Source organism: Palaemon carinicauda, chromosome 24, assembly GCF_036898095.1.
Source record: "Palaemon carinicauda isolate YSFRI2023 chromosome 24, ASM3689809v2, whole genome shotgun sequence".
Classification (NCBI taxonomy): Eukaryota; Metazoa; Arthropoda; class Malacostraca; order Decapoda; family Palaemonidae; genus Palaemon; species Palaemon carinicauda.
The window spans coordinates 90,256,883-90,281,725 of record NC_090748.1 but is presented as its reverse complement, the minus strand read 5'-3'; the positions used below and the strand labels follow the sequence as shown (position 1 = coordinate 90,281,725).

The 24,843-nt window shown below is 41.5% G+C and overlaps 1 protein-coding gene across 2 annotated transcripts in view; it reads right to left on the bottom strand.

The window, feature by feature from the left end:
- Positions 1-310: 310 nt before the first annotated feature.
- LOC137618209 (guanine nucleotide exchange protein SMCR8-like) overlaps positions 311-24,843 on the bottom strand; it is an 88,456-nt gene continuing 63,923 nt past the window's right edge. The window contains exons 9-12 of one of the 2 annotated variants that reach the window (XM_068348323.1): positions 24,128-24,337; positions 22,229-22,415; positions 21,475-21,583; positions 311-2,231 (exon numbers count right to left, since the gene is read on the bottom strand). In XM_068348323.1, coding sequence (XP_068204424.1) covers positions 1,926-2,231; positions 21,475-21,583; positions 22,229-22,415; positions 24,128-24,337 — 812 coding nt within the window. In that variant the 3' untranslated portion in view covers positions 311-1,925. The remainder of the gene's footprint in view (positions 2,232-21,474; positions 21,584-22,228; positions 22,416-24,127; positions 24,338-24,843) is intronic. The other variant, XM_068348324.1, reaches the window with a different exon arrangement.

Sequence of the window (24,843 nt, the reverse complement as noted above, 5' to 3'; positions counted from 1 at the left end):
AGAAGAGAAACTGTAACACCTATGGATGAAGCTAAAATGCAAAAGAAACTCCAGAATGTGCTGTTCAAAAAGAAACATTAAAACTAAACAAAACATGGGGAAGAGTGGACAAATACAGGGAATGAGGGCATGGTAACATTGGAACAAATCAATAAATAATTAAAATACTGTATGGGAAAGACTCCACTCCTTTTTTTTGAATGCTCTGCTTGAGAAATTTTAACCATTTGTTTCCACCTCATGCTACCGTCAGTAAAGTTATTTACCCTCCAAATACATGACCTAGAAATAAAGGATATCAAACAACAAGCAAGTTCTTTGGCAAATATAAGTTACTTTATAATGTATTTAAAAAAGAGGTACATAATTATGAACACTTACATAAATGTATAATAATGCCGTTTGCAATGAATACTGTAATTGGTACCGGTATATTATGGTCTCCCTGAAGTCAAAGTAACACCTCAATTTATCAGACCTGAACTTATGAAACTTCTGTACTTATCAAATACATTAGAATGGAGTTTTTTTTTTTTTGCTTGGATACATTTTCAAATATGACACATCTTTTAATAAACCTACTTTGCTGGTCAAGTGTAAACTTTAGTTTTGCCTTCCAATTAAGTGGAATTACAATTAGGTATGGAATATCTTAAATATATCTAGGTGTGGGATATAACATACAGCAAGTCTTCATTACTTATTAAAAAGACTGTCCCACAAAACATCAGGTAACTTGAGGAGGTGCTCTCTAAATTCAAAGCATTCATTGCAAACCTTTATTAGAGTCATGTATGAAAAACTTAAGAATATCATAGACAGAAAAAAAAGACTTCTTACATCATGTTGATATATGAGAAGTTGTTCACTTCACTCTATTGCTCTGAGATGACCTTTCGAGGATTTGAATAATGTGATGTATAAATGATATAACAAATTAGACTTACAAAACATTCAATAACATATTGCCATCTGTAGCAAAATTAAAGAGTAATTTTACAAGTAACTCTTTTTATGTGATAATCTATGAGCTTTACTGCAGCTGCTCATTTAAATTACATTTGAACAAAACTTTCTTTCAAAAACATGAAAAACTTTTTACAACTTTACTACACACAGTGATAGGGCAAAAATATTGTGACAGCTCAGTAAGTACACATATTCTTTTCAGAATAGTGCAAGGTACCTTGAACAGTCTAAAACTGAAAATGCCACCTTTTCCAAAAGGAGTCTACATGTTGAGTCACATTTAAAGCAAAAACATTTACAGAATATAAAAATACAAAAAATAATAAAGCACTGAGTTTTCTACCAATAAAAATTGTAATAAAATTACCAGTTCAGAACTTCATATCATACCAGATGAACCAAACATTCATTATAATCAAATTAAAAATTCTTGGGAAAAATTTAAAATACAATACTCCTCTGAAAATCTCATCATGAAGCTACACTCACAAATAACTTAAAAATAGTTTGTCTTTGGCTCGACTTTTTTGAAAATATAATACAATGCTAGTCTTCTTGAGATTAACAGGCATAAATTTCTACTTTATCTTAGGACTTAGGAGGTAGCATTAGAATGTCATTTACTAGCTTTGTTCCACATGGTAAAGCACCATAGAATTGGTAATAGGATTCAATATTTTAGTATAAAATATTTTTCTTAAGCTATAAAGAGTATATAATCACTGGCCCAACGAAAGCTGTCTTACCACTAAAAAATATATCTCCTTTACTAATGGATTTTAAAAAGAAATACATGAAACGTCATACTAATTTGCTAAAAGTTGAGTGTTCCCTGATATGTAACAAATGTTTGAAATGCAGGTTGAGTTTAAAAACCTCAATTAAGTACAGTGATTCATATTACAATAAAATTTAGAGAGCTAAAACAAACTTCCCTCTCATACAAACATGCAATGTCACAAGTTTGTTTTGATTTGGCTTTGCACAATGGAGCATAAGTTATCTACTATGTCCCAGTCGCCCTTGGCCACACCTATTCCTTTGAGAATTTCTTTAGTGCTGCGATTTGTTGTCAGCTGAAGGTGGTAAAGCAAATATATTTTGAGTCCTAATGATATAATTATGGCTTGCAATGATGTCTGGAGAGCAGAATTTGAACTAAATAGCCTGCGAACATATTGCTCAACTCCTCGCACTAGGGTTCCACTGTACGCAACACCGGAGATGTGCCCAGTTTCTATGTTCAGAACAGTGACCTGATTCTGAAATAAATTAGTATACCTATGACAACACTTTTGTACAGAGATTAATTGGGAGTGGATTAAATTTGAATGAGGGGCTAATCCTTCTAAAATTCAATGTATGCATACGCAATTTTGAATCTGAACTTCAAGATTAGTAATCCAAGACCTTTAATTATATTTGTTTCGTTACAAACCCACTACTTTTACAAAACCTTTCCACATATCTGCATGAGCACCAAAATTCTACTTTCTTAGACAAAAAGAATAAAAGGATTTGACATTCACTGTAGGTTAGCACATGCACACAGGGTTCCTTCAAGTTCCCCATGGAAAACTGGAACACATATTTGTGTATTGCATTTCTCATCCTTGTTCACTCAATTATTCGAAGTTATCAACCCATCCATTTTTTTTCTATTAAACAATTAGGTAAAGTAAGAATTACTCTCTCCTAATTTTGTAACATCTTACTGGCCAACAGTTCTACTGTCAGTTTGGAGGTAGCTCAGAGGATCCTTTTAAGTTCTAAGGCTTTTGTAAGTGATAATTATTTTCTAAACATTTGGTGCTTTGGTTATCTTTTTTCACAGTGCTGGTTTTCTGCGGCTAAACATTGGCTTGTGCTCGTTAATGTCCAGTTACATCACATAACAACATAAGATAATTTGGCTAGGATAGAAATCCTGTACATGGTCATGTCATAGGTAAAAATACCAGTCACAATCTCAGGAACTCTAGAGAGAAAGTTGAGAAAATGCATGTGAACATGATACAGACTGACTTGGCAGAGGTGGAAATACCAGGAACCAAGGTGGAAGTATTCAGAATCAACTTGAAGACATGAAAAAATAAATGGGAACTCTTGGTGATAGAATTCTTTACCTACCTTGGGAGTGGAAGCCAGGCACAGGGGAACCAATATTGGAATCATATGAATACTTAATCAACAGCATGGAATAAGTCATAAATATGACCAGGAGACGACATAAGTCGTATGTAGATCTTACCTCTTGGCTTAGAACCTTCTATTATAAAAAAAAGTTTGTGAAAAAGTCCAGCTAGATTAAAAATTTATCTCCTTTCTAAGACCACTTATGAAGTAATAATACAACATAATATATGGTAAATGGGGTAATTACTATCAAACCTCAAAGACTGGACACTCAAATAAGTGCCCTACATTCGAGGGTGCGAACCACTCATCAAAAAAATGCCTGTGGGTTCCAGTCATAGGAAACGAATGAGTAATAAGAGAGTTCAATTCTGAGAAGGCTTATGGCAGTCTCCCAGTTTTCAATATCATCTTGTTACTACAAGCCAGTCTTTTCTAATAAAGCTGTTGTTTCCATACTATTTTGCATGATACGGTATATTTAGCAAAAGGTCTCTGATGAAGGTAGTGCAAAATTTTGTTTATGCCATTCTACATAGAATTCTTTGTCAATTTATCAATCTCATTTTCAGTCTCTCCTACTATCTGGACGCTATGATTCAGTAAATAAAGAAGATATTTTGGTATTACATAACAGATATTCTGCAAAGGAACTAGAATAGACTTCATGATTACTAAAATCTCTGAATGTCTAATGAAATTAGGCAGAAAATTTTGGAAATGTAGAAATCTTATTTTAGGTGAGTCCATGTATCCAATTCTTCACGTAAAGGAGACAACAAATGGCTTGGAGATTCCACCACTTGTTCACAGAAGCCATCATTCTAGTGAACACCTAAGGAGTAGAGCTTCAACAGAAATTGGTACACTTTTCCGTTGTAAAGGAAATGTAGGAACCTTCATGACTACCGATGGATTGAAACACATAACAGACCACCTGTTAGAATTATTGGAAAAACTTGTTCTTCCTTTTTTACTATGGCAAGAGGGATGTTGTTGACGCGAGGAAATTTTTTTACCATAGTAAAATGATCTAATTTGAAGATGTCCACTACAGGTCACCAACCCTTCAAACCTTTCGTAAGAAGGAAAAGGGGATTGTAGTAACCAGGGTTACAGTTCATAACTTTCTCTAACACTTTTGTGTCCAACAGCTTGTCCATCTCTAGGAGAAGGCATAGATGTCTAGATGTTCCCATGTATTTAGGAAGGCATCATCGAACACAGCCATGGGTCTGGAATGGATGAACAAAACACCAAGAGTTCCAGTTTAACCGTGTGGCAAACAAGTTAATTCCATTTGATTTGACAGGGTTGCTCACAAACATGACAGAGACACTGGAACTAGAGACAATGGATTGGTCATAAATGGTATTTGATAATCCTCTTTCAGATATGAATAGATACTTGGTTCTGGCTGTTGTTTCCACACTCAGGTGGAAAAAATGTTATTTTCATTAGTAAAATAAATTTTTGAATATACTTACCCGATAATCATGTAGCTGTCAACTCCGTTGCCCGACAGAATTCTACGGGAGGGATACGCCAGCTATCACTATACTAGAAGGGGGTGTACTCACAAGCGCCACCTGTGGCCAGGTACTACAGTACTTGTTGTTGACGCCACCTCACTTTTTCCTCGGTCCACTGGTTCTCTATGGGGAGGAAGGGTGGGTCAATTAAATCATGATTATCGGGTAAGTATATTCAAAAATTTATTTTACTAATGAAAATAACATTTTTCAATATTAAACTTACCCGATAATCATGTAGCTGATTCACACCCAGGGGGGTGGGTGAAAAACCAGTGTACAAGACTAAAGGATAGCTAAGTATCCCGTATTTCATATAATCAGTTATCCACAATAACAATGAAATAATAAGTACCTGGTAAGGAAGTCGACTTGAACCGTTACTCTGCCTTTAATAAGATCGTCTTCCTTACTGAGCGCAGCGTTCCTCTTGGAAGGCTGAATCAACTCAAAGGTGCTAAAGTATACAGGGCTGCAACCCATACTAAAGGACCTCATCACAACCTTTAACCTCGGCGCTTCTCAAGAAAGAATTGACCACCCGCCAAATCAACAAGGATGTGGAAGGCTTCTTAGCCGACCGTACAACCCATAAAAAGTATTCAAGAGAAAGGTTAAAAGGTTATGGGATTATGGGAATGTAGTGGCTGAGCCCTCGCCTACTACTGCATTCGTTGCTACGAATGGTCCCAGGGTGTAGCAGTACTCGTAAAGAGACTGGACATCTTTGAGATAGAATGATGCGAACACTGACTTGCTTCTCCAATAGGTTGCATCCATAACACTCTGCAGAGAATGGCTCTGTTTGAAGGCCACTGAAGTAGCCACAGCTCCCACTTCATGTGTCCTTACCTTCAGCAAAGCAAGGTCTTCTTCCTTCAGATGAGAATGTGTTTCTCTAATCAGAAGCCTGAATAGTAAGAAACTGAGTTCTTAGAACTTGGAAAAGAAGGTTTCTTGATAGCACACTATAAGGCTTCTGATTGTCCTTGTAAAGGTTAAGACCTTTTTAGATAGTACCTAAGAGCTCTAACTGGGCAAAGTACTCTCTTCAGTTCATTCCCCACCAAGTTGGACAGGCTTGGGATCTCGAACGACTTAGGCCAAGGACGTGAAGGAAGCTCGTTTAGCAAAAACCGAGCTGCAAGGAACATGTAGCCGTTTCAGATGTGAAAACAATGATCCTGCTGAAGGCGTGGATCTCACTTACTCTTTTAGCTGTTGTCAAGCACACGAGGAAAAGAGTTTTTAATGTGAGGTCCTAAAAAGAGGCTGATTGGAGAGGTTCAAATCTTGATGACATAAGGAACCTTAGGACCACGTCTAGATTCCAGCCTGGAGTGGACAACCGACGTTCCTTTGAGGTCTCAAAAGACCTAGGGAGGTCCTGTAGATCTTTGTTGGTGGAAAGATCCAAGCCTCTGTGGCGGAAAACCGCTGCCAACATACTTCTGTAACCCTTGATCGTAGGAGCTGAAAGGGATCTTACTTTCCTTAGATATAACAGGAAGTCAGCAATCTGGGTTACAGTGGTACTGGTTGAGGAAACTGCATTGGTCTTGTACCAGCTACGGAAGACTTCCCCTTGAGACTGATAGATTCTGAGAGTGGATGTTCTCCTTGCTTTGGCAATCGCTCTGGCTGCCTCCTTCGAAAAGCCCCTAGCTCTTGAGAGTCTTTCGAAAGTCTGAAGGCAGTCAGACGAAGAGCGTGGAGGATTGGGTGTACCTTCTTTACGTGAGGTAGACTTAGAAGGTTCACTCCTAGAGGAAGAGTCCTGGGAATGTCGACCAGCCATTGCAGTACCTCTAAGAACCATTCTCTCGCGGGCCAGAGCGGAGCCAACCAACGTCAGCCGTGTCCCTTTGTGAGAGGAGAACTTCTGAAGTACCCTGTTGACAATCTTGAACGGCGGGAATGCATACAGGTCGAGATGGAACCAATCCAGCAGAAAAGCATCCACGTGAACTGCTGCTGGGTCTGGAATCGGAGAACAATACAACAGGAGTCTCTAGGTTATCGAGGTAGCGAACAGATCTATGGTTGGCTGACCCCACAGGGCCCAAAGTCTGCTGCAAACATTCTTGAGAAGGGTCCACTCTGTGGGGATGACCTGACCCTTCCGGCTGAGGTGATCTGCCATGACATTCATACCGCCCTGAATGAACCTCGTTACCAGTTAGCTTTCGATCTTTAGACCAGATGAGTAGGTCCCTTGCGATCTAGAACAACTTCCACGAAAGAGTCCCTCCCTGCTTGAAGATGTAAGCCAGGGCTGTGGTGTTGTCAGAGTCCACCTCCACCACTTTGTTAAGCTGGAGGGACTTGAAGTTTATCAAGGCCAGAATAACCGCCAACAACTCCTTGCAATTGATGTGAAGTGTCCTTTGCTCCTGATTCCATGTTCCCGAGCATTCTTGTCCGTCCAAAGTCGCACCCCAGCCCGTGTCTGATGCGTCCGAGAGGAGACGGCGGTCGTGTTTCTGAACAGCCAAAGGTAGACTTCCTTGAGAAGAAAGCTGTTCTTACACCACGCGAGAGAAGACCTCCTCTCTTCGGAAACAGGAACTGAGACCGTCTCTAGCGTCATGTCCTTTATCCAGTGAGCAGCTAGATGATACTGAAGGGGGGGGAGGTGGAGTCTCCCTAACACGATGAACAGGGCCAGCGATGAAAGTGTCCCTGTTAGACTCATCCACTACCTGACTGAGCATCGGTTCCTTCTCAGCATGCTCTGGATGCATTCTAGGGCTTGGAAGATCCTTGGGGCCGACGGAAAAGCCCGAAAAGCTCGACTCTGAAGATCCATACCCAAGGAGACAATGGTCTGGGATGGGACGAGCTGAGACTCCTCAAAATTGACCAGGAGGCCCAGTTCCTTGGTCAGATCCATAGTCCATTTGAAAATCTCCAGACAGCGACGACTTGTGGGAGCTCTTAAAAGCCAGTCGTCTGACGGAGCCGGACACAAGATCATGGTACTGCTGCACAGTCTGTGAACTGTCAACCATGGGCAAGCGAGGAAGTACAGTGACAACCCGAATCTGTCTAGACTGTCTGGGTCGTACAGACAACTTCTTATCGGGTTGCTGAGGTTGCCGCACTGCGTCACAACAAGTCACTTCTGCTGGTTGTTGAACGTCTTCCCCGTGACACATTGACTCCGTAAACAAAAAATCCTCTAACAAGGACTAAGCTTGGACTGCATGTCTTGCAACACAGCTCAAGGTCTATGGGAGCAGGTGTGGTAACAGACGGGATTAGCGACTGAAGTGGAACCATTACCTTCCCTGGAAGCATGTTATGCTTAAATAAAAGTCCATAGGAGGCTACGCAGCTAAAGGCTCCCTCCAAATGACAGAGTCCTCAAGGGAATATCAGAAGGAGGGAGAAAAGAACTTTCTCATCTACAGGGACCATATCCTAGAAAAGCTAAGTTCTCTCAGTGAGGGTTTCACTGGTGCAAAAGCAGCAGACTAGAAGGCAACGTTATGAAACTGCTTGACAGTCTAGTGAGTTGGCAACAACCAAAGATGTGTGACTGAGAAGCATGCAGTAAGGTATGCAGAGCATGTTGTATGCAGAGTATGCTGTATGCAGAGCATGCTGTATGTAGAGCATGTTGTATGCAGAGCATGCTGAATGCAGAGCATGCTGTATGCAGAGCATGTTGTATGCAGAGCATGCTGAATGCAGAGCATGTTGTATGCAGAGCATGCTGAATGCAGAGCATGCTGTATGCAGAGCATGTTGTATGCAGAGCATGTTGTATGCAGAGCATGCTGTATGCAGAGCATGCTGTATGTAGAGCATGTTGTATGCAGAGCATGCTGAATGCAGAGCATGCTGTATGCAGAGCATGTTGTATGTAGAGCATGCTGTAAGCAGAGCATGCTGTATGTAGAGCATGCTGTAAGGTAAGCAGAGCGTGTGCATGGCGTTTAACATTTCTCAGAAATTCCATGACCAGTGCTAGAGTGCTTTATGCATGCTTGCATGGGGTTTTAATATCAACATAATATTTACCTTACATTCATAACTCATGCTTCATATTTTTGCCATATTTTGCGATATTGTTAAAAATATATTGCAAGGAATACAAATATATTTTTATAAGTAATACAAATAACCTCCATTATCATAATGTTTGAAAATGGAGGTAAGGTATGCTGAACAGCAGAGTCAGAACGAGCTGGAACAACAATAGTTGTGGTTTCCTCTTCAAGACTCTGTTGAGGGAACACCTGAGGCTCAGTCTGCAAAGGCTGATCAAAGGAAGTAGCAGAAGGTAGGCGCATGGGTGGAGGAGGCTGACTCCTGGCATGAGTGGCTGAACTCAAGGGTTGCGCTTGCTGAGTGGTTGGCGGATGCGCAGTAGCAAGTTCCTGAGGAACGAGTTGAGGTTCCTGCGGTGTGAGCTGAGAGCGAAAAGGTAGTGGCTGCGCAGAACGCAGTAAAAGTCTCGCAAGTTGAGGCTCCTGAGGCGCAAGGCTAAGGTGTTGAGGTGCTTGCCTTGAGGAGGGTTGAGCTCGCTGCAGCGAGAGCTGAGGAGACTGACTCATGGATGGGAGAGGTTGATGTACCTCAAGCGAGTGTTGCCTCACTGGTGGAACAGCAAGTGGAAGCGGAGGAAGAGAGGTATAAGCCTCCTGTTCCCATTGCTGAGGTTGCCTTAAGGAAGGCGGAGGGAGCTGCACACCACTGGGATCAGTAAACTCATAACGTGGCTCAACATCGTACGCCTGGCAGGCGGTACTGCGGTCAGGCGGAGCGAGCGCAGGCGGAGGGAGCGCAGGCGGAGCGAGCGCAGGCGGAGGCGCAACCTTCTCAGCCCGACACTCACGCATCAAGACCGAAAGTTGTGACTGCATGGACTGCAGTAGAGTCAACTTGGGGTCGGCAGACACTAAGGTCTGCTGAGGTAAAGCCTTAACAGCAGAGATCTGTTGCGGCAGAACCTTACTCCTCTTAGGCGGAGTGCATTCAACTGATGACTGAGGAGAGTCAGAGCTAACCCAATGACTGCATCCGGGTTGTTGAACTCTAACTTCGTACGTCTGGCATAGGTCTGGACTTTACGTTTAAGAGGTCTTGAGACCTGAGACCAGCGTTTTCTCCCCTAAATTTCTTCTGCAGACGAGCAAAATAAGGGCTCAATCGTCTGCGGGTGGAAGTGACGGTCTCGGTAAGACACGCCCGCAACCACCGAGGATACTTCTGTGCGCCGATCAAGGCCTGCTGAACCCTTTTGCCCTTCGACATTGCTTCTCCCCTGGGCTTGGGAGCTTGCAAGAGGTCCCGGACCGGGAGGACGACTGGCGCGCACAGAAGTACCCTCACGCACAACACTGACACACTTTGTGCTAATCACTTATCACTTTGATTTTCTGTTTGCACTTATTTCACTGAACTCGAAACTTTAAGTGGTTTGTACCTGAAACACGCAATTCTATCCTTTCTCAAAAGTTAGTAATTGCGAAAACAGAATTACAATGTAACAGAAAAATCTAATGAAAGATAAATAATTCAGTGGCTGGAAAGAGACTAAACACTAGATCACTCTAGAAACGTTTACCTTCTTCCCCTAAAGAGACTAGGGAGAAGAGCAAAAAACGATAACAACGTTACTCGCTTGAATGAAACGTTTATCCTCCTCTTTCTCCCTCCGTCTCTATCTCTCTCTCTCTCTCTCTCTCTAGACTTAGAACCTGAGAGAAGAGCCCAATCATATATATCGTTAAAACATATTATTGTTAAAGGAAAAAACTGAAATATTTCCCAAAATGAAAAGTTCCTTTATTAGGATTAAAACCATTAAGTTAAGAAAGAATGAACAAAACGCTAGACACGGTTACTCTTACTGCAACGTGAAACCGTGAAAATTCTTTCTCTATCGTAACGATAGAGCGCAAGTTGAACGTTCTGAACGTCAACAACTGCAGAGACAAAACAAAACGTTAGTTCAACTTTGAAAACAGTACGAGACTATCAAAGAAATTCTTTCAAAGACATTAAAAAAGCATAATATGTTAACAGGTAAAACCGAAATGACGGGCTCAATGTTAATTAACTTCGGTACCAAGAAAAGACCGCCTACTATTAGGAAGGTCGAATATAAACAAATATAAAAATTAATTTTAATAAGTTTATAATAAAAGGAAGTTAATCGAAGAGGCCTATAAGAGGCGGAGAGATATAAAATAAATCTATAACTTTTGTTAAGCAAAATTAAGAAAGAGAGTCTATACTCTCTTAGACACCAACACTTCCGCTAAGGGAAGGGTCGGCCATTTAAAGGTGAAAGAGAGTTCATACTCTCTTCGTCACCATAATTAATCAAATTAATTCCAAAAGCTAACTAAGCTAATATAGAAGTTTCCAGTATAGCGAATAGCTGCAAATTTTAGAGAAATACTTCACCAAACCGTGAACAATACTCCAAAATCATAAGCGTATCCAAGAACGTCTTGCCGGAAGCACGACAGAGGAAAAAGTGAGGTGGCGTCAACAACAAGTACTGTAGTACCTGGCCACAGGTGGCGCTTGTGAGTACACCCCCTTCTAGTATAGTGATAGCTGGCGTATCCCTCCCGTAGAATTCTGTCGGGCAACGGAGTTGACAGCTACATGATTATCGGGTAAGTTTAATATTGAAAAATACAATCTTCCTTCCACTGAAACTAGAGGTTCTAAATAGTCAAAATATTTTTCTGCTAGAGGTACAAGATCTGCAGGAACATTGTTATCTTCAATAACTATAAAAATTATAGGATGGAAGAGTTTCTACTTCTAGAAAATTTGTAATTAAAAGAACTACAATTACCTAAAGAAAAAAAGACACAATGGGAAAATGACCACAGAGCATTCAAAATTTTTAAATTATACACTTGCTCCACAACCATACCTGTTTTATCAACTTCTAAACTAAGATCTAAAACTGTTGAAATTATCAAATTATGTTTCTGAGCATCTGATACTTCCTTAATAAAAGAAGATATTATTTCTCTCTTCTCTTCAGAAAAATAATTAGTAAACCCAGCAGTATCCGTTGTACAATCACAAACTATATGATCAAGACATTTAAACCATACAGTACTGTATCCACATACAAATCATGTTAAGGATGATCTGACAGACAACTGAAGCCTTAGCCAGAATTTGACCCAATCGAGAGTCCATAAAATGATGACACTTATAAAATTATACCTACATTGTCACATAAGTATGATAATCATTTATCCTGAAAAAGAGTGCAATCTAAATTAAAACCATACTATCTCTTATTAGCCTAAACAATGAGTTACAGTACATTAAATTAACTTGGTAAGGGAATACTTTTAAAAACTGGCATTATTTTTGTCTTATGTTCTGCACTTTCAACATACGTGAATGCCAAAGACTAAGAAAGTAATGGATATTAAACAGTAATAGATTTGTCACACACTTTATTCATAATTTTGTCAGACCTGTGAATAAATTATTATGAAAATTGCGGTTGGAATTCAATATATGACGATTCAGCCATATTCTTCTCCAAAATCTAAAGTTTGAACGTTCCTGACTCTTTCCCGGTATCTCTTAGCAATTTCTTTCAATAAAATAACAAGGGATTATAATCTCACAACTCACTGTTCCCATCTCGCTCTGAAACCAATAGAAGTTTATTATCCATGGAATATAATTTAGACCTTTTATTTGGAATATCAATATAATCTAACAGCCCTTTCCTTTCATTTGTATCATTGAAAGGAGTCTAGAGATTGTGCCGAGTCCTCAAGTTCTTTTGCAAAATGGCCAGTTTTGCTTAATAAAGGTGGAAGAATGTCCTTTAAAGGAGTAAAAGTGCCAAAGTGATATTTGGGCGTGTAGCATCAACTGTGTAGCCAAACATTTTCCACTATGGCACAATGGAACAAAATATTTGAATTTAAAGAAAATCTTGTAAATCTCAAACTTCATGAACCATGCTAACCTTATAATTGATATAGCCTGTATCAGATATAATATCCATGCAATCTGTTGATAAAGTAGCTCTAATCATCATATTTACCTCATAAAAGCCTGAGTTCATTAAACCTTCTGAAAAATTAGGATCACAAATGGAAATTTCCTATACTAAGCATATCTCTGACCATGAAGCTTTGTAAGGCTTTTCCTGCACCCAAAAAGAGCTTGCTTTTCTGGATCTTCTTAACCTGTCTCCACTCTTCTGTTGTTTATGGAAGATGTGGTTGGTAGTTTCTTAGAAAATTCCCTTATCAGGCTTTGAGATACTGGTACTCAATAATGCCTCAAAAATCTGTCTACAAATGTTGTGAGTGAGTTCTTTCACACCTCAGACTAGCTCTCCAATGAAAATCCTCTCTCCTGAGTTCTGCAGTCTCTCAGTCAATACCAACTGTGATATTTGAACCTAGAACTAAACTCCTTAACCCTTTTATCGTGCAAAGTAAAAATCTTTGAAAAATATGAAGTGACCACAATGAGGCCCTTGGGTGATAAAAGAAGATTTTGGAGTAGAATAGTGTTAATTTCCAGACTAGACTGGAAAGCTTCTTCAAAAAGGTAAAGCCCTACAACAGATCCTGTACCCTCTACCTCACATGCTTTTTATTTCTTCCCGCCTCTATAGCATCTGCATATACTTCAAACTCACCTGTCCCACAAGTATAACTAGCACCTGCTAGTTCCCTTGAAACACCTGCCCAAGTATTTTCAGCACCTTCAGGTTCTCCAAACTTAACTGCCCAAGTTTTTTCAGCACCTTCTGCAAGTTCTCCTGCCCCTCCAGTTTCCTCCTCCTGCTAAACCTGTTTCTGGGGAAAGACACCGGGAAATGGGGGATACGAACTAAGGTGCCAGGTAATGTGGTTCGTGGCACTGAAGTGATTGACACAGGGTGAAGATAACTCGGGATACACACACAGGTTTTAATGAAGCTACAGCTTATTGATAAAAGACACTGAAAGCCTAACTGTCAAACCTAAAGACTGCCATCTCTTCCTTAGAACATACTTGTCATTTGCAATCTGCATGGAAAAAAAGAGAGCCTCTAGCATCTGATTGGGTGTGACAATTACTAGGGGATTGAACTGGAAGCTTCTTTGGCATCTCCTCGGGTATTGCTATGCCTGACACCGGAAGAGACTTGGCCTTCTTCCTCCTCAAAGCATAACTCTTCGACTAAATGGGAGGATACAATCTTCCCTCACCACATATGGATGACTTTGAACAATCATGCCCCTACAAGACGCATAAAGAGTGCGGGTCTACCTCATATCTTGCTATAAACTGGTAGTAGCATCCATCCTTTCCCCTGCATTTACAAAACTGAATATCCACGGTCAGCTTCATGAATCCAAATACTGCACTCATCTACTTTCTGATAAGTATAAGGAAAAGAATTGAATCCTTTGGAAAGGTCACAACAGTATATCTGCGCTCGTTACAACTGAATACAAAAGTGAGAGTTTTTGGCAAGAGAATGGGATGGGCGACTCGCCCACAGGCACCACTTGTCGTTAACTACCTCATTCATACATTCAACAGCCATTCTAGTTTCAGCTGAAGCCATTGATTATTTTAAAGGCCGAAAGGTTTGAATATGCGAAGGAACAAAACAATATATAAAATAAGATATCAATAATAATTACAGTATTAAAATGTTTTTTATCATCAATATCTTATATAAATACCATATAAACAGCTAACAAGATATTCAATATGTTAAAAATATGACGCAGGTATCATAAACTAAAATACATATCCCAAAATGTTATTTTCATTAGTAAAATAAATTTTTGAATATACTTACCCGGTGATCATATTGCTGTCAGCTCTGCTGCCCGACAGAAAAACCTAAGGACGAAATACGCCAGCGATCGCTATACAGGTGGGGGTGTACATCAACAGCGCCATCTGTCGAGCAGGTACTCAAGTACTCCATGTCAACACAGAACCAATTTTCTCCTCGGCCCACTGGGTCTCTATTGGGGAGGAAGGGTGGGTCCTTTAATTTATGATCACCGGGTAAGTATATTCAAAAAATTTATTTTACTAATGAAAATAACATTTTTCAATATTAAACTTACCCGGTGATCATATAGCTGATTCACACCCAGGGGGGTGGGTAGAGACCAGCATATATGTTAACATTAAGAGCTAAGTATTTCGTATTTCATTTTAGCAGTTATTCAAAATAACAAACATAAAATTAATAAGTACCTGGTAAGAAAGTCGACTTGAACAATTACTCTGCCTTTTTTAAGTACGTCTTCCTTACTGAGCCTCGCGATCCTCATAGGATGCTGAGCGACTCCTAGGAGCTGAAGTATGAAGGGTTGCAACCCATACTAAAGGACCTCATCAAAACCTCTAATCTAGGCGCTTCTCAAGAAAGAATTTGACCACCCGCCAAATCCACTAGGATGCGAAAGGCTTCTTAGCCTTCCGGACAACCCAAAAACAACAATAAAAAGCATTTCAAGAGAAAGATTAAAAAGGTTATGGAATTAGGGGAATGTAGTGGTTGAGCCCTCACCCACTACTGCACTCGCTGCTACGAATGGTCCCAGGGTGTAGCAGTTCTCGTAAAGAGACTGGACATCTTTAAGGTAAAATGATGCGAACACTGACTTGCTTCTCCAATAGGTTGCATCCATTACACTCTGCAGAGATCTGTTTTGTTTGAAGGCCACTGAAGTTGCGACAGCTCTAACTTCATGTGTCCTTACCTTCAGCAAAGCATGGTCCTCCTCATTCAGATGGGAATGAGCTTCTCGAATCAAAAGTCTGATATAATAAGAAACTGCATTCTTCGACATTGGTAAAGAAGGTTTCTTAATGGCACACCATAAAGCTTCTGATTGTCCACGTAATGGCTTAGTACGTCTCAAATAGTACTTAAGAGCTCTTACCGGGCATAGTACTCTTTCTTGTTCATTTTCAACCAAATTAGCAAGGCTTGGAATATCGAACGATTTGGGCCAAGGACGAGAAGGAAGTTCGTTTTTGGCTAAAAAACCAAGCTGTAAGGAACATGTAGCCGTTTCAGATGTAAATCCAATGTTCCTGCTGAAGGCGTGTATCTCACTGACTCTTTTAGCTGTTGCTAAGCAGACGAGGAAAAGAGTTTTCAAAGTGAGATCTTTAAAAGAGGCTGATTGAAGTGGTTCGAACCTTGCTGACATAAGGAATCTTAGTACCACGTCTAAGTTCCAACCTGGTGTGGCCAACCGACGCTCCTTCGAGGTCTCAAAAGACTTAAGGAGGTCCTGTAGATCTTTGTTGTTGGAAAGATCTAAGCCTCTGTGACGGAAGACTGCTGCCAACATGCTTCTGTAACCCTTGATCGTGGGAGCTGAAAGGGATCTTTCCTTCCTTAGGTATAAAAGGAAGTCAGCTATCTGAGTTACAGAGGTACTGGTTGAGGATACTGATTTCGACTTGCACCAGCTTCGGAAGACTTCCCACTTCGACTGGTAGACTTTGAGAGTGGATGTCCTCCTAGCTCTAGCAATCGCTCTGGCTGCCTCCTTCGAAAAGCCTCTAGCTCTCGAGAGTCTTTCGATAGTCTGAAGGCAGTCAGACGAAGAGCGTGGAGGCTTGGGTGTACCTTCTTTACATGCGGCTGACGCAGAAGGTCCACTCTTAGAGGAAGTGTTCTGGGAACGTCTACTAGCCATTGCAGTACCTCGGTGAACCATTCTCTCGCGGGCCAGAGGGGAGCAACCAACGTCAACCTTGTCCCTTCGTGAGAGGCGAACTTCTGCAGTACTCTGTTGACAATCTTGAACGGGGGGAACGCATAAAGGTCTAGATGGGACCAATCCAGAAGAAAGGCATCTATGTGAACTGCTGCTGGGTCCGGAATCGGTGAACAATAAATTGGGAGCCTCTTGGTCATCGAGGTTGCGAACAGATCTATGGTAGGCTGACCCCACAAGGCCCATAGTCTGTTGCATACATTCTTGTGAAGGGTCCACTCTGTTGGGATGATTTGACCCTTCCGGCTGAGGCGGTCTGCCATGACATTCATGTCGCCTTGAATGAACCTCGTTACTAGGGATATGTTTCGATCTCTTGACCAGGTGAGGAGGTCCCTTGCGATCTCGTACAACGTCATCGAATGAGTCCCTCCTTGCTTGGAGATGTACGCCAAGGCTGTGGTGTTGTCGGAGTTCACCTCCACCACCTTGCCTAGAAGGAGGGACTTGAAGCTTCTCAAGGCCAGATGAACTGCCAGTAGCTCCTTGCAATTGATGTGCAACTTGCTTTGATCCGTATTCCACGTGCCCGAGCATTCCCGACCGTCCAATGTCGCACCCCAGCCCGTGTCCGATGCGTCCGAGAAGAGAAGGTGGTCGGGGGTCTGAACAGCCAGTGGCAGACCCTCCCTGAGGAGAATGTTGCTCTTCCACCAAGTCAGTGAAGACTTCATCTTCTCGGAAATAGGAACCGAGACCGCTTCTAGCGTCTTGTTCTTTCTCCAGTGAGCAGCTAAGTGAAATTGAAGGGGGCGGAGGTGGAGTCTCCCTAACGCGATGAACTGGTCCAGTGATGAAAGCGTCCCTATCAGACTCATCCACTGTCTGACTGAACATCGGTCCTTCTTCAGCATGGACTGGATGCATTCTTGGGCTTGACTGATTCTGGGGGCCGACGGAAAAGCCCGAAAAGCTTGACTCTGAATCTCCATTCCTAGGTATACTATAGTTTGGGATGGGACGAGTTGGGACTTTTCTAAATTGACCAGGAGACCCAATTCCTTGGTCAGATCCAGAGTCCACTGTAGATTCTCCAGACAGCGACGACTTGACGCAGCTCTTAAAAGCCAGTCGTCCAAATAGAGGGAGGCTCTGATGTTTGCTAAATGCAGGAATTTGGCAATATTCCTCATCAGTTTGGTAAAAAACTAGAGGTGCCGTGCTTAGGCCAAAGCACAGGGCTTGGAACTGGTATACAACCTTCCCGAAAACGAACCTTAGAAAAGGTTGGGAATCTGGGTGGATGGGGACGTGAAAGTAAGCGTCCTTTAGGTCTAACGAGACCATCCAGTCTTCATTCCTGACCGATGCTAGAACCGACTTTGTCGTCTCCATGGTGAACGTCTGCTTGGTGACAAAGACATTCAGAGCACTGACGTCTAGCACCGGTCTCCACCCTCCTGTCTTCTTCGGCACTAAGAAGAGGCGGTTGTAGAAGCCCGGGGATTGATGGTCCCGGACTATGACTACCGCTCCCTTTTGTCGTAAGAGAGACACCTCTTGCTGTAAAGCTAGTCTCTTGTCCTCCTCTCTGTACCTGGGAGAGAGGTCGAAGGGAGTTGTTGCTAGAGGGGGCTTGCGCAAGAATGGAATCTTGTACCCCTCCCTGAGTAACTTCACAGACTGTGCGTCTGCGCCTCTGTTCTCCCAGGCCTGCCAGTAGTTCTTGAGCCTGGCTCCCACTGCTGTCTGAAGAAGGTGGCAGTCAGACTCTGCCTCTAGAGGACTTGGAACCCTTCTTCTTGCTCCCACGTTGACTTCCGGCACGAGCACCTCCTCTGCTGGAGGCTCTGCCACGAAAGGGCGGAATGAACCTTGACGCTGGAGTGTCCATCCTGGGTCTAGGCACGGAGGGCAAAGGAGTGGCTTTGCGTGCGGATGACGCCACCAGGTCATGAGTGTCTTTCTGGATCAAGGAGGTGGCAATCTCCTTGATCAACTCTTCAGGGAAGAGACACTTCGAGAGTGGAGCAAACATAAGCTCCGACTTTTGACATGGGGTGACTCCAGCTGACAAGAAGGAGCAAAGGTGATCTCGCTTCTTGAGTACCCCGGACACGAAAGAAGCCGCAAGCTCACTAGAACCATCCCGTATGGCTTTGTCCATGCAGGACATAATGAGCATGGAAGTTTCCTTATCAGAAGGGGAGGTCTTCCTGCTCAACGCTCCCAAACACCAGTCCAAGAAGTTAAAGACTTCGAATGCACGGAAAACTCCCTTCATAAGATGGTCCATATCCGAAGGAGTCCAGCAAATCTTGGAGCGTCTCATAGCCAGCCTGCGGGGAGAGTCTACCAGACTTGAGAAGTCGCCCTGGGCAGAGGCAGGAACTCCCAAGCCGAGAACTTCTCCCGTGGCATACCAGACGCTAGATCTGGAAGCAAGCTTGACCGGGGGAAACATGAAGGATGTCTTCCCAAGTTGCTTCTTGGACTGCAACCACTCTCCCAGTACCCTTAAAGCTCTCTTGGACGAGCGAGCGAGTACGAGCTTCGTAAAGGCAGGTGCTGCTGACTGCATGCCTAAAGCGAACTCAGAGGGAGGCGAGCGTGGTGCTGTAGACACAAACTGATCCGGATATAAATCCTTGAACAGCGCAAGCACTTTCCTAAAGTCTAAGGAGGGAGGCGCGGTCTTGGGTTCGTCGATGTCCGAGTGTTGGTCGTCAAGATGTGCAGCTTCGTCATCATCAGAGAGTCCATCGTCTGAATGTTGAGGAGGAAGAGGCAACGGAGTAGTTAACAGCTGGACGGCTGAGTCCGGCAGCACGGGTGCATGCGTGGCTGCACTGGACCCAACGTCTTGCCACTGTTGGTCAGTCTGAGAACTGGCAACAACCATAGCTGAGTGGGTGCGCAAAGCGTCTACTCCCGACTGTGGACGGATAGCGGAGACCACCGTGGGTTGCGGAGGCTGACGCACCGCGTCAAAACACGGCAGCTTAACTCCACCCTCCTGTTGTTGTGGTAGCACACGCACGTCAACGGAGGGTTCCGTGCGTCTGTGAACGTCAGCATGCGTCTGGCAGGGTCGACTGCGCATGGGTGGAGGAGCTCTCACAGCCGGAGTGTGGGAGCAGGCAGCCTCAGCGTCTGCTGGGCGCACAGCCGTGGTAGGTTGTAGGCTAACGGGTGCAGCGTCAACCTTCTCCGCACGATACTCCTGCATAACAGCAGCTAACTGAGTCTGCATAGACTGCAGCAAAGACCACTTATGGTCTACAACAGCTGGTGCGGCAACAGACGGAGTTACTGCCTGTTGCGGTACCACTTTGCCTCTCTTAGGAGGTGTGCAGTCGTCGGAGGACTGCAGCGAGTCCGAACTGACCCAGTGGCTACACCTGGGCCGTTGGACTTGCTCGGAAGGGACCTTGCGTTTAAGAGGCCGTGAGACCTTGGTCCATCGTTTCTGGCGTGAAACCTCTTCCGCAGACGAGGAATGATCGGGCTCACTCGTCTTCTTGTGGGTGGGACGATCTAGGCAAGATACGTCCGAAACCACGGAGGGAACGTCTGTCCGCTGATTAAAGCCTGTCGAACCCTTTGGTCGTACGACATTGCTTCTCCCCTGGGCTTGGGAGCTTGCAAGAGGTCCCGGACTGGGAGGACGACAGGCACGAACAGACGCACCCTCATGCGTAACACTGACACTTTTCACTGCACTAACACTCACTTCACTTCCCACTGCACTTTTACCTTTCAACTCCCTGACGTCAGCCATGAGTTGATTGCGGTCATTCGCCAATGACTCGACTCTCTCACCTAGAGCCTGGATGGCACGCATCATATCTGCCATCGAAGGTTGATGAGAGCTAGCAGGGGGGTCGGGTGCAACCACTACAGGGGAAGGAATAGGTTGTGGGGCATGGGGAGAGGAAAAATCAATTGAGCGAGACGAACTCCTCCTGATCCTATCCTTCTCTAGCCTACGTGCATATTTCAGGAATTCTTGAAAATCGAATTCCGAAAGCCCAACGCATTCCTCACATCGATCTTCCAATTGACAGGCTTTACCCCTACAATTGGAACAAACGGTGTGCGGATCGATAGAGGCCTTCGGAAGACGCCTTGAACAGTCCCTAGCGCTACACATCCTGTACTTGGGGACTTGAGAAGGGTCAGACATCTTGAATTAGTCAAAGGGGGGAATTCAAAATCTATCCAAGTCGTCAACAAATAATCCAAAATCTAATAAAAGAATGCAAGGAAGTATTGAAGATAACTTCTGCACAGCGATAGCTAATAACCAGAAATGAATACTTCACCAAATAACGTGAAAATCAATCCAGAAAACAACAGCGTATTTAGTAGGTCTTGCCGGTGGCACGACAGAGAGAAAATTGGTTCTGTGTTGACATGGAGTACTTGAGTACCTGCTCGACAGATGGCGCTGTTGATGTACACCCCCACCTGTATAGCGATCGCTGGCGTATTTCGTCCTTAGGTTTTTCTGTCGAGCAGCAGAGCTGACAGCAATATGATCACCGGGTAAGTTTAATATTGAAAAAAATATTTTCAACAGTAAATATGGGTAGTATTAAGATAAAAACAAAAGTTACAATAGACAAAAATTTAGAGGATACATAATTTCCTAATCATTAAACCCACAGGGATTTCTCAGAGTGGGGGAAGGATGAAGAGAGGAGTTTCATTTTGCTGCTGAAGGATGGATGGGTAGCCTCTGTATCTCAAAGTTTTTTTTGGAGGGAAAGGATCTACTTATATTTTCCTCCCGCAGTTATCCCACTGGATAAGTAAACTGGTGCTGATAGCTTTTTACATGTCCCATTTGGTTAAAAATAAATAAGTGAGCATGCAGTGGGTGAGCCCAAAAATAAAGAGCTCCAGCTACAGCATTGATATAAAGAATGAATATATGATAATTCTAAAAACCAAAGAGAATTCTGCATCTACCGTACGCACATGCAAATGGCAAGTCGAAATACAGTATGTGCCTCACCACTGGGGAATTTTTTCTGAAATTTATAAAGTGTATTTAAGAGTGCTAACTAAACAGAACTTTATATGCATTAAATCCTAAAAGTACTATGAATTAATGTTACTGTACTTACCAAAGTAGCATTTGACATGAGGTCCTGTACATGAAGACGTTCTGGAATACAAACACCCATGACTTGGAATTGCTTTACATGATGATTTGTTATAGTGCCCGTGTGCCATCTGAAATAAATTGAAAATTATATGTTTGCTTAAAACATAACTTCATAAAAGTTAGTCATTGCACAAAAAAGAGCATAAGGCCAATCTTGCATACTGGAGATTAGGAACTTAACCTTTTTCCTCAACTTTGCAGATCGCGGTACCTCCAAAAATACACGGAAACACAAAGGTTCCCATCCTCTCCCTAAAAAAGTATAGTAAGGCACAGAACATGGACAAATAAGCTAAAGCTTTGATCATAGGCAACATGTAGGATTGTTTTTAAAAAAAGGTTTCAGGACTGTACAAGCGGTTGCGGGAACTAATGTGACTAAGTTACTTGGTGTCTATATGCCTCATTGTATATGCTTAGGAAAATCATTCAGCCAATCAGCATGCATTATCAAACTCCTCACATAATAAGTTTACAAAGAGTCCAACTGATCAGTGGTGATACATGGTAGCTAATCTTATAATAGTTATAATGCAGTTTTTTATATGTCATGCACGTATTTCTCAGTTTAATAAAAAACAAAATCCACATTACAATAATGAACCATAAACTAACTTAAGTGATTATAGAAAGTATTTTACAATAAACTTAAATTACTTTACATTCGGACTGGTTTAATATTTCACTAAACTAATTATGAGAAGAATAATAACCTTAGAACTGGTAACTGTTGTGAGGCTGAGCGAGGCAGGAGAGTTGACAGGGCTCGTACATAGAGCATCACCAAAGGCTTATAACTATCCGCTGCAGCTAAAACAATAGGCCGCCCAGACAATAAGGCATGAACTAAGCAGTGAGATACTCCACAAAACTGCTGTATTAATCCAGATAACCGGCAAGCTGAAAGACAGAAGTGAACAATAATATATTTTAGTTAGATTTCCAAAATAATTCTACATTAATGTTTTACTGAGTGTAAAGTTGATAGTGATAAAAAACATGTCATACATACCAATAATTTTACTCATACTTAGCCCTTCTTTGTGCCCTGAAATTGTTCAAGAAGCTACATCATCTTTTTAAAAGAAAGAAAAATGGAAATTATCGTTGCTACCACCTAAAAAGAGAAAAATTTCTTGTTTTCTTTCCTTCCAAAATACCAATACTGTAATTCTAGTAAAGTACTGAGACTTATCAGCATCTAACAACAACATGTTGTGCACGTCATATCACTTCTTCAGTCTCAAATGTTTAAATAATTTTCTATCTTCTTGATGCCGCTAGTCACTAGGGCACGTATGAATATCAAGCGAGTATAGAAATAACAAATTTTATAATTAAACTTTCATTTTCATGAACCTCTCCTGATATTCATATTGCTGACTCCAACAGTCTAATGGTAGTGTGTGAAGGAAAGATATAAGGCATTTAATCTCCCATAATCAATTGAATATCTTAGACTTACCTGTAGTCTAGGCTTTTGAGTACTCTAAAACTCCAGAATGGTATTTCTAAATATTATTTTGCCACCTAATTATTCATTTATATAACAAAAAGAGATGGGTGGATATGCATAAAAAAAATCTTGTGAGAATGGAATTAAAAAAAAATTATTAATAAAATTCTGTTGATTTCTATGAACTTCCTTTGAAGTACATAGTGCTGATTCACACACTCTGATGGTAGTGGGATGCTAGTGGAGGAAAGAAATAAGTCAACAAAATTGAGAAATGTACAGTACAGTACTGTATAACTCTATCAAAATTCTAGGCTAAATAGGTCTAGACTTTGCTAATAGGGTGCTAAATTGTTTTTCTAATGATATTTGAAATATCAAAAAAGATATCTACAACCTAATTTCATTAAAAAAAAATCTAGAAGGTCACAGCATCAGCCACTAAAATAAAGAGAGAGAGAGAGAGAGAGAGAGAGAGAGAGAGAGAGAGAGAGAGAGAGAGAGAGAGAGAGAGAGAGAGATTGTGTACGTGTGTATGTGTGTGTGTGTTTGGCCAAAACTACCTAACCCTTTGTTTTTCATAAAGACAGTTGATATCTTAGATCATAAGTAGTCTTCTATTTTTTGCAACTTAGCAGGAAGAGGTTCTTTTACACTTGCTGGAGAATTAGTAATGTTAATCCATTAACAGAAACTCAGGAAAGTGATCAAGGCACACCCGAGGATTCAAATAACACAAGAGTTTAGAAACTATGGGACATTCAGGACATAAATATAAAGCTTATACTGTACTGTAATGTATATGCATGATGGTTTTGTTTAAAAATAGCTTTTGTTTCAAAAGTAACACGTGTATGGATTTAAAAAATGGACAGATTACAAGATTTCAAGAAGTTATAACAGGAAATCATTAGAATGATGATGCCTAAAATTTGAATAATAAAAGTGGCTAGCTAATATTCTTTACCCATGTTGACAAGTTGATTCTGTTTCCACGTAAATCCTTATCAGAGATAATCTTTTTTGCTATACAGTATCTGTATGTACTCTTACAACAGTTCAGAAAGTCCTTAAACTTTATAGAAATATGAAAATACCATTATCATTGTTGAATGCATAAAATTTCCCTTCTCTAAAGTCTCAAATGTATTTTTACCTTGACTAGTTAACATCCTGTCATTAATGTTAACACGTGGTTGAACTTCTTCTCCTAAGGCAAAAGCTATACCTGCTTGTACAACTTCTTCTTCTTCAATTCCTTCAAAGTGGCCCCAGTCATACAGTGGATTTGATGACCAGCTACTACTGCTACTGTTGCTGCCACGCTGGGCTATATTTAGTTGTTTTTCACCATTATTGACTCCTTCTGAAAATTATGAACATGACCTGTCATCAAAAACATAGTACAATTACATTATTTGGCTAAATCTATAAAATAATTTGAATGGAGAACAATAAATTCAAAGATACAATTTACATGGTATCACAAAGAGAGAATGAAAAAGAATAAGTTTACCTAGTCAAACAGGAATAAAGGGCAATGTAAAAGTACATTGCACTGTACTTTATAGGTAAAATCTAAGATACTTATACAAAATATTGTAGTTCTATGCTTTGTAATTACAAACCATTTGTCTAACTTCTCAGACTAAGAAACATAAACTTGGTTAAGTACCAATTTCATAATACAAACATAAGAATCTCTAGGAACTCATAAGAGAAACCCCTGTTTGTATCACAGACACTTAATTCAACACATTCACAAGAAGTTGTGTCATTTACCGATGTTCTACAGAGTCCACGGAATTGGTGACTAACAAATAACAACAGAAGCCTGACATAGATAAGTGTGATGATGCATTTACTTATTAG